The sequence below is a fragment of the Agelaius phoeniceus genome, chromosome 3 (assembly GCF_051311805.1).
Source record: "Agelaius phoeniceus isolate bAgePho1 chromosome 3, bAgePho1.hap1, whole genome shotgun sequence".
NCBI classification, from domain to species: domain Eukaryota; kingdom Metazoa; phylum Chordata; class Aves; order Passeriformes; family Icteridae; genus Agelaius; species Agelaius phoeniceus.
Window position 1 is genome coordinate 93,892,874 of NC_135267.1, and position 12,275 is coordinate 93,905,148.

The window sequence follows — 12,275 nt, forward strand, 5'->3', positions numbered from 1 at the left end:
CAAGAGAAAAAAAAATGCCCTCAAGCCATTTTCTTACCTTGGTTGTGTTAAAAGCAAAGCATTTGTAAATGCCAGCCCTTCCACAATATGGTTAGAGGGATGGAGCACCTCCACTATGAGAAAGATTAAGATTATTGGGATTGTTCAGTCCGGAGAAGGCTTTGGGGTGACCTAACTGTGGCCCTCCCATACCTGAACAGAGCCTAAAAGAAAGATGGCAGTCTGTTCACAAGAGCATGTTGTGACAAGTCAAGGGGGAATGGCTTTTAACTGAGAGTAGGTTTAGACTAGATTCTAGGAAGAAGTTCTTTGCTGTGAGGGTGGTGAGGCATTGGAACAGAGTGCCCAGAGAAATTATGGATGTTTCTTGGATGGTTCCTGGCAGTGTTCAAGGCCAGGCTGGATGGAGTTCTGAGCCACCTGGTCTAGTGAAGTGTCCCTGTCCATGGCAGTGAGGTTGGAACCAGATGATCTGTAAGGTCCCTCCCAACTCAAACCATTCTGTGACTCTATGAATACGGTCTCTCATGAATCAGTATTCATTTTCTTGGCTGCCTGTTTTCCTCCTTTCGCTGATACCTGCATTTTATAGACAAAATATTCCTGAATCCTTTGTATTTTTTCCAATTGTACAGCCACCACTATATCCTACCCTTTAATGTTTTATGGGTTAAGCCATAAAGATCCACATGAAGGCCAGAACTGCAGTGTAGTGCAATGCAGTGATTTAGGCACAGAACAGAAAAACCTGAGTGTGCAAACATGGTGACAAAGCAGGGATTTACCCTCCACATACGTGTGAGAAGCTTCAGAAATATGAAAGAATGCAGAGGAAAGCTGCACTGATCCACATGGCACATTCCCACCACACCTACTGCTAGGGAATGACCACCAAAACATTGGTAGTTTTAGATTAGCAAACAAAATAGTCATGTCTAATTCTTTTAAGCAAAGGCTGTGGTGAAAACAGCAACCACTCCACAAGGAAATGTTAAGTTCTGCTGGGTTGTTAAGGATCTGCTAGAGCAGATCTGTTGTTGGGTTACACAAGTTATTCAAGAAAATAAGGATTTGCTATTTAAAGGACAACTGCCCCACCCCAAACCCCAGATGCTAATCCACTGGATGGTGTCCCATCCTGGACAGCAGTCTCAGGGGATCAGTTTATAACAGTTTTAAGGCAAGGCAAAGAAGGTGCTATTTCAAATGCCCTGCCCTGCCAGAGGCCTTGTAGGAGGATGGACAAGGCATTCAGCTGCTCAGGCAGAAAGGAATATAAACTCAGAAGTTATGTTATTCTGACCCATCCCACACATTAATCAAAACATAAAATTAAAAGTAACCTGCTTTGATAGAGCACTTACTTAGTAGGAAGAGATGCATAAAATCTTTGTGCTCTTTTGTTAAAAAATATTTACAAGTGCAGAAAAGAAGGCACTGTTTTCCCACATATACAGAATATCAACACTTCCTTTATCAACAACTGTGCATTACATACAGCATTTTAACCTACAGACTATAAATCTCTGTACATTTTTCACCTGAAAAGTTTTTCACATCAGATTTTAAACAAATAATTTATATGTATTCATTCTTTATATTTTCAGAAGAGTAAAGTATGGTAAACAGGAGGACCAAAATATTTTTCTTTAATAATACAATTAATTCAGTTTGTTTTATTTGGTATCAAAAGTACCTATTTTCATCATATAGCACCTTATGCATTTTTCATAAACTACCTGTCATAAACGATGAGTTTGTAAAGCTGCTAAAATAATTTCTCAGTAGGTTCTAGCTTAAGAGAGGGAGGCACAAGTATCTGCCTATACATTTAATCTTCCTTTCAAAGATAAATGTATCTGTTACAGTTTCAACGCATGCCCAAGATTTGTCTGCTCTTTAGTTGATAGTTTTTTTCCAGTTCAGCCAGTGCTTGAGCCCGTAGATTTGCAGCATAGAGACGCCTTTTGAGATCAGAGCTTTTCCCTTTGGAAAGGAAATAGTTTTCCATATTATGAGGTACAGCTTTCTCTTCAGTTCCATCAGAGTGTAAGTTCTTCTTGGTTGTAGAAAGGGGAAGCAGGAGTGTGTTATCTTAAGAAATCAAAAAGTACTGCATTAGTGCATCTTCCAGCATTTATTGCTTTTAACCCTGATGCCCAATTTGTCATCTACCTATGGCTTTAAATCATCTAATTAAATGCATCTCTGTTAATAGCAACAAGTATTTTCTGAGAAAAAAATTGAAAACAAGCCTTTAAATGATCATGGTAAAAAGATATATGCCATAGTAGTTTTTAGGGTGCACCTCCCAATACCTAAGGAAAGATTAGTTGATTAAGGAAAGAAGACATGTTTCTTCTGAAGGACAGGAATTAAATAAACAGTAACATAAGCCAGTTCCAAAAGAAAATGCAAAATGCATTTTCAGCTACTGAAAAAACTTGTCTTTGCTTCACAGCAGGGGCAGACTCAACCTGGCCAGTGGTTTTTGTACTTCACCCACATCATTCCAACTCTATCCTTGTATTAAGTCACTGGGGTACAAATTAGGCTCTGACTTGATGAGTAATGAGTTTAGGTGAATTAAAAATTAAGAAGCTGCTTTCACTGCAGCCTTCAGAACAGGAATTTTCAAAGCATATCCTATAGCATGCCACCATCAAAAGGCAGTTAATACTCAAGAGTAGAAAAATTGCCATCAAAAACTATTATAACAGCTGAGTTGCCTCACATAAGAGCCAACTTCACAAGGCCCAACTTAAGGTGTGATTTTTATTCAAAGGTCTAACTATTCTAATCTCAACACTGAAGCCTTAATTGTCAATTTATGAGGCTACAGCAAAGATGCAATAAGCACAAAATAAGTTTAAAAGCCAGTAAGTATTTCAGCATTTTTAGCTTCATTAGTATAAGTCAGGTCTGTTTTAACATTAAATGGTTTACTAAGAATCAGAACATCCCTGTAAAAATAGGGCAGTGTCTAGGACACAGTCTTAGAAAACAGGAATATTGGTATTCCATTTTATTGTCAAGTGAGCCACCCAATGGACTTCTAGGAGAAACCAGGGATCTAAGAGATGTGTGAGATGCAATCCAGTTGTGAAAAACACAGCAATATTTGAGCAACTGAAAACACAAGCAAGCAATCTTAGTACCACTACTGGAGAACACTTGGGCCATTTGTATGAGAAGAGGAATAATTTTAGAAACAGTGTTACAAGAGCACCATGGAGTGAAATAGAAGGGCAGCAAATCACATGCTCTAGAGATATTGCAAAATTTGGTCAGTTTTATAATAACTATGTTCACTTTGCTGCATTATCCAGCTTGAGGTATTAACCACGCAAACAGGTTTTGCCTATCCTCAAAAACTAATATGCCTGGTAAGGTCAAAATATCATGTAAAGAGGTAGGAAATGCAGAAGAGAACAGAAGTAAGAGCTGAAGCTCATTTGCCTTCAGTCATCCAGTTTTAGATGCAACATCAGAAAGCCAAAAGCAAGTTTGTTCTCAAATTCTTTAATGTGTCGATGTCAGACAAGATGTTGAGAGACGGGTGGAATTCCCAAAGTTGACAGAAATGTTAGGTACAGCTCAAGGAGCACTCCCTTTCTAGGGGCATTTTACTTGTGTCCTTTTCTGCTCTGATAGGCATTTCTTGGAAAAAAAAAAAAAGCTACTTCAGTTTTATTTGCTTTGGAGGCAGTGACATGCTTATCTTGCTTTATCAGACCAAAACTAAATGAAGAGAGTGTTACTGCATGTTAAAGAGTGTTCACACATCTTTGTTCTAGAGTACTACTTCTGACCCAGCCCTTCACTATCCCTACCACTATTTAAAAAGGCATTTAGATACTTGAATATTATTTGTAATAATAAAAGATGGGAGCAAGGAACAGATGATACCCTTATGATAGCTAAGAACAAACAACCAAGGGCAAAGTGAGTATAAAATACTACTATAAAACAGATTGGACTAGACATAGTCAGGAAGTGTTTTAGTACATTTTCAAATATGAGTTTTTCTTTCTATAATAGCAATGTGTATTCTTCATAGTTTATATGATGCACCCACCAGTCATAGCTGGGTCCCTTGCAAAAAAATATTTCCCATGTTGAAGCTTTTGGAAGTTTAATGAAAACTGAATTTATTAGACATGTGCAATTTTATTTAAATTAACTAAATCAAAGGTCTGTAAAAAGACATCCATACATAAAATAAGTGCAACTCTGAGAAAGGTCTGGGTCACCACAAGAACCTAATTTCTCAGACAGCACAAAACTGCAGTGCAAACAGCGCTAACTCAGGCTTATGGTTGAGCATCACTCATTAAGTCCTTCTGCAAAGCAGAAAATCAAAAGTCTCTTCTCAACCTTGCAGCCATAAGTGGGCTTTGCCTTGCCCCAAGGGGACTGTGGCGAGCACGCTGAGCACCAGGGGATTTCTTCTGCTCACACCAGACTACATCGACCCGTGCAAGCGCCTGCCGGAGTATTTGCATACCTGGGCCTTCCGCGCACGTTACCTCCTGCTGCTGCTGCTTCTGGAGACTGCACCTCTTCAGCAGGCTTTCAGCTCTGGTTTGGGAAGAGAAGTTTAAGCTTTTTGTTGTAAGACTGTAAAGCCTCTAATATAGACTATTATAGGTTAGTAAGATACCTAGCAAGTTTGTCCTCTGCCAGTCTCTCCCGAACACTGAGCTCCCGTTCTCTCTCTGGAAGCAGAAATATGGTAGTATGCAGCGTGAACATGTAAATGTTAGAGTGACTGTGCATGGTGGGCTTCTCTTACAGGGAAAGACAGCAGTAATAGCCAGTCAGGTGCACCCACACTTCTCATTCTATGGCTCTAAACAAAGGTAACTGCTGTGTAGATACACCTCTATCAATGCACTAATAAAGCACTAACAAGTACTCTGAAATGCCAGGCACGCTTCTGTCCCAAACTCTGACGTGTCTGCAACAACAAAGAGACAGCAACTTTCTATTCTGCACATGAACTCATGGCACACATGACACCAGGTTTAAATATTTATATATCAAATATTATAATTCAGCTATGATTTAACACCCTGCTTACAACAGCAGCAGCTGTTATTCAGGCTCAGATAAAAAAATACATATGGTAAAAAACTGTATTGCAGAGCCTACTGCATATGCAGAGAGATATTTCATGTGGAGGAAATACCAACACTTGAGGACAAGCCACCTATAGACTCACAGGTAAAGCTACCTGTGGGGAGCAGCTTCTATAAAAGCAGTTGACAGTTTACTCAAAGATTTTTTTTTCCAGCATGAGGCTCACCTTAGGTTACATGTTAGAATAGGCAATGTTTACTTACACAGCAGATGAAAAAGCAACCTATGTTGCACAGTGCAGACCCTACGTTTCTGTAAACTTTCCTAGCTGCCACTCAGGTTTAATAATCTTCACAAACCAGATTTTGATATCCAAACTACCAATTCTATCTTAGTAACTTCAAAAAGAAGCTAGTATAGCAGAGTAAGCCCCTGGCATTCTTGGTCTTGAGACAATTCTAGTGGTGAATGCAGGACTACAGTATCTTAGTGCATTAAAATGAGGGTTGTGAAAACTGTCTACTTTTTCTTCCTCCAACTGAATCAGAATCCCATTGCCACCCCCTTCCCAAAATGGAATAGCATACGCTCCAGACGTTGTTCTCTCTCTTTAATGGCTTGCTCTCGCTCCTGTAATTGTTGCTCCTTTCGTTTCAGCTCATTTACTACAACATCTGAGAATTGCAGCCTTTCTGGCTCCCATATTTTGAAGCATCTTCTTTCAGAATTCTGTTTTTGTTCTTCTGTTGCCACATCTTCTATCAAGGGGTGCCGCAGAATATCTTCAACAGAAGGTCGGCAGTAATCCTAAAGGAAAGTAGGAAACGGAAAGGCATTACCAACAGGTTCCATCTGTAAGAAGAAACAGTGAGGCCAGAGATTTCCAAGCAAGATCAGCTAAGGTGCTACAAAGGAGCAGAGAGGAGAAAACTGGAGTTAGGAAGCTGTAGCACAGCAAGATGATAAAAGCCAAGGGAGAAGGCTGCTACCAGCCATCAGATCTAGAGCTTCAGGACTGTGTCTCCCAGCCCAGGGACCCTCTCCCTGCAGAGTCAGAAGGGGGTGGGTGAGCCTGCAGAGGAGGCTGTCAGCACATTCCTCAGCTAACACTCTGCTGAACAATCCATGCCTACTGGAGGCTTGGGCACTTGTTACAGCTTCATTGCCCCTGCCATGTTCTTCTCAATACCTCCACACCAGCTGTGGGGGAACAAGCTATACATTAGCCATATAACGCCAACCCCAAAATGAAGAAAAAACAGCCCCTTCCAGCTCCTAAACACACTGGAACCATTTTAACCCTGAAGTTATAAGGCCTCAATAAGCATGCAATCAGGAAATCCCATGTAAGCCAATATTGAGGCCACCTTTTGGCATCCTGTGACCCTGGCATGACACTTGAGCTGCTGCCTCTGATGGACTCAGAGCAAACTCCTCCCTCCTTCCTCTACAAGTGACACTGCCAGTGACAAGGTGATAACTACCACTACTTCAGGTAGGCTTGTTTCATGATTGAGAAGAAAAACTAGTATTTCAATGCTAGCTCAAATCATAGGTGGGAAAATTAGTAATTGGTTCTTACCTTTACATTCAGCATGTCCTTGAGAAGGTCGTTCAGCTCCTCTGAGTAACGATACGGTATTCGCCTGACCCTTCCTTCCCTTATCTTTTCTGCCAGCTCCTTTTGGTTGAAAGCTGTAAATGGAGGCCTGAAGAAGAAAATTTTTCTTGGATTCTTTCAGTAGTTTTACAGGACTTATTTGCAGGGAAAAGAAAGTATCAGACTATGAAAAAAAACCTGCAGTCAAGGTTTGTTTTGACTATCTGATGTCAAGACCAATAGAGAAATAAAAATCTAGGACTAGTCTCTGAAAGCTTTAAGCTTTCATCTACACAAAGTATAATCACACCTACATTAGCAGTTATGTTTCCACATTTGTTACCACACTACCATACTTACGAGAGAGCACATAATTCATACACAATACATCCCAGCGACCAGATGTCAGATTTCTCATTGTATGACAAGTAGTTCATTTGTTCCTAAAGAAAGAGAACAATCTTGGGTTTATTAACAGAGACATGGTTCCACTATTGCAGGATAATCCATGGCTATTCAAACCTGAAATAAACTATTATATACTGGAGCAACTTCTAATATTCCATCTTAATTAATATCCATATCTACTCTTACTAGAAGGATTTTAACTATTAGTGGCACTGTAGAAGACTGAAGTGTTGCACCAATCTTTAATTGGTGCAACTCTCAGTCAACATTAATTTTTCCCACACAAAGTGCCCTGTATCAGGGAAAAAAGTAATTCCTGCTCATTTCCACTACAACTTAAAATCCTACCATTAGAAGGTAATTTAATAAGCTCTTTACCTTAACAGTATGAAGCATAAAAGCTCTCTAACTTCCCTGTTCCTTTTCAGGAACAATATACTCCAACACTTCTAGTGTCTGAAGAATATAACAAAACTTATACAGCAAAGAGCAACTGTTATTAGAAGGAAGCTGATTGTGTCGGGAAGAAAGGAGATGAAAATGACTGCAGAATACCCTTATCTCCAGAACACACATACTTTATGAAAAAAGTGACCTGCATTTAAGGCCAATAAGGATTCATTAAAACCTCCCAAATATTCATGGACTCTGAGACCAACCGAGCACACCTTGGAGGGGCAAAGGGAAGATAATGTATAGAAGGGAGGTCTTACTGGAGACATGTAATATGGAGTGCCAACAAACGTTGTGGCAAAGCTGGTGTCATGGTGCAATATCCTGGCCAGCCCAAAGTCTCCAAGTTTCACATTCTGTTGGCCATCTAGAAAGACATTTGCTGGTTTCAGGTCCCGGTGCACAGTGACCGCACCATCACTCCGTCTGTGACACTCCTTCAGGGCCAACGTTAACTGAGTCAGCACTCGGAGAACAAAGCTTTCATCCAAGAAATGCCTGGAAAAAGAACACATTGTTTAATGGATTTTCTGAACACACATCAGTTTGATTAGTCGCTGCCACTTTTAGTTTCATAACTTTTTTCATAGTACTATCATAAAACACCACTCAAATAAGCACAATCAGCAACAGGCATCTATGTATTCTACCTTTAAAACTGTTTTTTTTAATAAAAATCACTACAAATATATTAGATGACATTGAGGCTTTCATTGCAGAATCCCTGCAGTATTTTCTTCCTCCCCCATATCATCTAACAAACACATAGCATTTTCACTATTTACAAACATCAATTTGATGCTTTTGTGATGAGATCTGTCCCTTCGATTACTTAAGATAACAATATGTTGTCACTTGTTAATAATGAGCAACATACAGTAACAGCCAAACAGGGCTGATTGTTCAATACAAACTCCCTTAAATAAAAACAACGATGCTGGTAGGCAGCTGCACAACTGTTTTAGACTACCCTCAAAAAGTAATAGGTGGTGTCATGTACTTGTTTGACCTAAGAATGTGAAAACTGACACTATACTTAAGTAGGATGCTAAGTCTAAGATTAGACCAAGGTGAGGACTTATCAACTTGATGTCTCTCCAAGCTTTACATATAGGCAGACAAAATAGCTTTTCACAGTGCATGCAAAATCACTCCTCCCTTCCACATGCTTTGGCGTCCTCATAAATTCCAGGGTCCCAGGAGTTTTACTCATGGGGAGAACCATGCTGCCTGTCAAAAGGAGCTGTAACCTCCTGGCTTATGTTCTTAACCCCATTTATAGCCAGAAACCCCTCAACAGCTTCTGCCTCACAGAAGAGCTCGGGGTTTCTTACTACTTCAGCACCAACACCCAATCCGGTGATGCAGCCAATAGCACAGTTCCCATCGCTGCTTTAACTTTGTACAAAACCTTTCACATTTGAGAAGAGCTGTTGAGTCCAAAGTCTTAAACCCGAAACTGCTCAGAAGTTACAAAGTAAGTTTCCCTTCTCTCCGGGCTGCCCAAGCCCCATGCCAGACACTCCAAACACATTCCACATGCCTTTCTTTGGCGCACTTGGCGATGAGGCTGGCCAGGTCTCCCCCGTCGCAGTACTCCATGACGATGTACAGGGTGGTGCTGCTCCTGTCGATGATGCGATCGTAGTAGCGCACGATGTTCGGGTGCCGCAGCTCCCTCAGCAGGTTCACCTCCGACACGAGCATCTGCTTCTCCGACTCCGTCATCGCGCCATAGTCCAGCTCCTTCCATACCAAGATCTGCGGAGGCACAAACACCCTGGGGAGTGACCGGGACAGCGGCCAGGCCCGCGCGGCTACCAGAGCGGCTCGCGTGTCGCGGAGAGCCGCCAGCACCGGGCAGGGACGCACGGCAGCGGCAAAGCTGCGCTGCCGCCGGTTCCGCCTCCTGCTCACCTTGCCGTCGGCCTTGCGGCGCACCTTGCGGCACTTCCCATAGGAGCCGGCGCCGATGGTGAGCAGCACCTCGTAGTCGTCGGGGCGGCCGGGCATGGCGGGGAGCGCACGGACCGCGCCGGGCCGCGCGGGCCCCTGCGCTCGCGCCGCGCCGTTCAAACGCACCGCCCCGCCCGCCCATTGGCCGCACCGCCCTCGCGCCGCGCCCGCCCATTGGCTGCGCTGCCGTAAACAGCGCCCGCGAGGCCCGGCGGGTACGGCCGTTACCGCCGGGGGCGGGGCCAGCGCCCATCGCGAGACCGGGGCGGGGCCAGGCCGCCCCTCTGGCCCCGCCCCGCGGCCGAGGGAGACGCCCTCGGCTGCTTTGCCGGCTGATTCCTCTTCGTTTCCGTGACTTTTTCTCTTTTCCATTTTTCTTCCCTTTCCTTTCTTGTCCTTCCCTTCTTCCTGGTTAGAAAAATCACTGGGCCTGCAGGTATCAATAAGTCACATATTCATAGCTCCTCAGGAAGGGGCGGCATTTTTCCATCAAAAATAACAGTAAATCATCACGTTTCCTAAAATGTTTATATTTGTTGGATAGATAATGATAGATAATTTCAATATTCAGAAATGCTAAAAAAACCCTTAAGCTGTTTAAAATAATGTAAATCTAGTCTGAGTTACATTACTTACTGATTTATTGCAGTCTACAGCTTCTTCGTGAGGGGAAGAGCAGGGGCAGGCACTGATCTCTGCTCTCTGGTGCCAGTGGCAGGACCTGAGGGAATGGCCTCGGCTGCTTTGCCGGCTGCTGCCCTTTCTTTTCCTCGACTTTTTCCCTTCTCCATTTTTCTTCCTTTCCTTTCTTCTCCTTCCCTTCTTCCTGATTAGACAAATCACCGGGCCTGCAAGTATCAATAAGTCACATATTCATAGCTCCTCAGGAAAGGGTGGGTTTTTTCCATCAAAAATAACAGCAAATCATCGCCTTTCCTGAAATGCTTACATCTGTTAGATAGATAATGATAGATAATTTCGCTATTCAAAAATGCTAAAAAAAACTTAAGCTGTTTAAAATAATGTGAATCTAGTCTGGATTTATTGCAGTCTACAGCTTCTTCGTGAGGGGAAGAGCAGGGACAGGCACTGATCTCTGCTCTGTGGTGACAGCGACAGGACCTGAGGGAATGGCCTGAAGCTGTGTCAGGGGTGGTTTAGGCTGGGTATTAGAAAAAGGTTCTTCACCTATAGGGTTCCAGCTGGCCCCTGGAACAGGCTCCCAAGGGAAGTGGTCACAGCACCAGCCTGATGGAGCCCAAGAAGTGTTTGAGCAAAGCTCTGAGGCCCATGGTGTGACTTTTGGGTTGTCCTGTGCAGGGCCAGGAGTTGGACTCGAAGATCCTTGTGGGTCCCTTCCAACTCAGTATGTTCTGTAAAAATCATCCTTTAAAACTAGTGTGGAAAATTTCCTCAAAAAATTTTCTTCAAAAATTCACTGATTAATAACTACCAAAGTCATGGCAGCTCTCCTGTCCCACCACATATGAACAGCCATGCTACATCATACACAAACCACCTGCTGAAAACAAACCAAAGCATGTAATGACTTAAAATTTGGAAAATGCAAACTGTGGGTCCACATCCAAACTTTGAGCCAGCAAATACTATGGTTACCTTAAATGGCACTGAGTAACACCACAATCTACGAATGGCATTATATACATTTTAAGAAGAATGTAGTGTATTTTCTAGCATCATTCATGATAAGGAATGATACCAAGGTGCAGTTCTGGATGCAATTTAATCTCTATCCATGTGGCAGTAGCTGTGACTGGAACAGCAAAGCATAATTATCGTGGCCCGGGCTGGAAGGGACCCTGAAGATCATCTTGTTCTAGCTCCCTGCCATGGGCAGGGACATCTTTCCTGAATCAGGTGTGAAAGGGAACAGTTGTATGTCCTGACCTAGAAATTCAGCAATAGGACTGAGTAGTTCCTCATTTTGCATCTCCAAGTGGTCTCAATTATTCCCAATTTTGTTTCAGCTTTGAAATAGGTTTGAGTAGGTGTCATGCTATGACTGAATATTTATGAAATATTCTTCTATTAGTCTTTAGAAAAATCAAAACCTTTACTTTTGTCATCAGGAGGCACAAAAACTCCTGCTGGCCATTATAAAAATTGTATAGACTTCCATCTGTAAGAATAAATGGTCATTCCAGGAAAAAATGAGCAAATGAATTCTACAGTGTAAAGATATTTTGGTTTTGTAATTAATGAGTAACAGGGTAATCAAAAGGGTTCGTGTTTATTACTGATTTCAATTACCTTGAAAGAAAATCCTCACCTGCACCATTAGCATAGTGAATAAATTATGGCATTGCACAATAAAAGAGACAAGCAGTGCAGGATGTATTATTCAGGCTGTAAGCTTCATTACTGGTTTCAAATATCTCCATTTCCAACTTCTGTATGTTCAAATTAGCAAAAGGTCATCATGCATTCCCACTGGTATCAATGGGAGCCTTTCTATTTATATTTCAAAAGAAATAGAGTAGGATTTCAATACTGTGTTTTGTCTAGGCACTATCTTAAAAGTTTCTTTAGAAATGTTGGTTTGAATCAGAGAAATGTCAAAATGTCATGCTTCAAAAGCCAGCAGCAGAGCCATTTTATTTTTGGCTAATTTTGAGAAAAATGCATTTCTAAAAGTGGTTATTAGAATTTTTGACAGGGACTCCATTTTCTGTCTTTCTGATTTTCACGCTTATAAAAATAAGATTTTTTTCCTTTTTATATATGGACAAGTGAGCCTAGACACAGAATAATCCCA

At 41.9% G+C, this 12,275-nt stretch overlaps 1 protein-coding gene across 1 annotated transcript; it reads right to left on the minus strand.

The window, feature by feature from the left end:
- Positions 1 to 1,452: 1,452 nt before the first annotated feature.
- Positions 1,453 to 10,027, minus strand: NEK2 (NIMA related kinase 2). Its single transcript, XM_054630347.2, has 9 exons — positions 9,461 to 10,027; positions 9,087 to 9,304; positions 7,804 to 8,041; positions 7,043 to 7,125; positions 6,665 to 6,791; positions 5,670 to 5,889; positions 4,664 to 4,718; positions 4,508 to 4,581; positions 1,453 to 2,094 (listed from the first exon to the last, which is right to left on the minus strand). The coding sequence occupies exons 1-9, from the start codon at positions 9,869 to 9,871 to the stop codon at positions 1,871 to 1,873; spliced, it is 1,650 nt and encodes a 549-aa protein (XP_054486322.2). The 5' UTR covers positions 9,872 to 10,027; the 3' UTR covers positions 1,453 to 1,870.
- Between the last annotated feature and the right edge of the window lie 2,248 nt (positions 10,028 to 12,275).

What these genes read in the sequence shown, in the direction of transcription:
- NEK2 (XM_054630347.2), bottom strand. Translation starts at nt 9,871, where the DNA reads ATGGAAAAGAGAAAAAGTCACGGAAACGAAGAGGAATCAGCCGGCAAA. An exon ending in GCCGCAAGGCCGACGGCAAG is followed by an intron (nt 9,305 to 9,460) that starts GTGAGCAGGAGG and finishes GTGCCTCCGCAG; the next exon opens with ATCTTGGTATGGAAGGAGCT. An exon ending in AACGTGCGCGGAAGGCCCAG is followed by an intron (nt 2,095 to 4,507) that starts GTATGCAAATAC and finishes TGATTTCTTAAG; the next exon opens with ATAACACACTCCTGCTTCCC.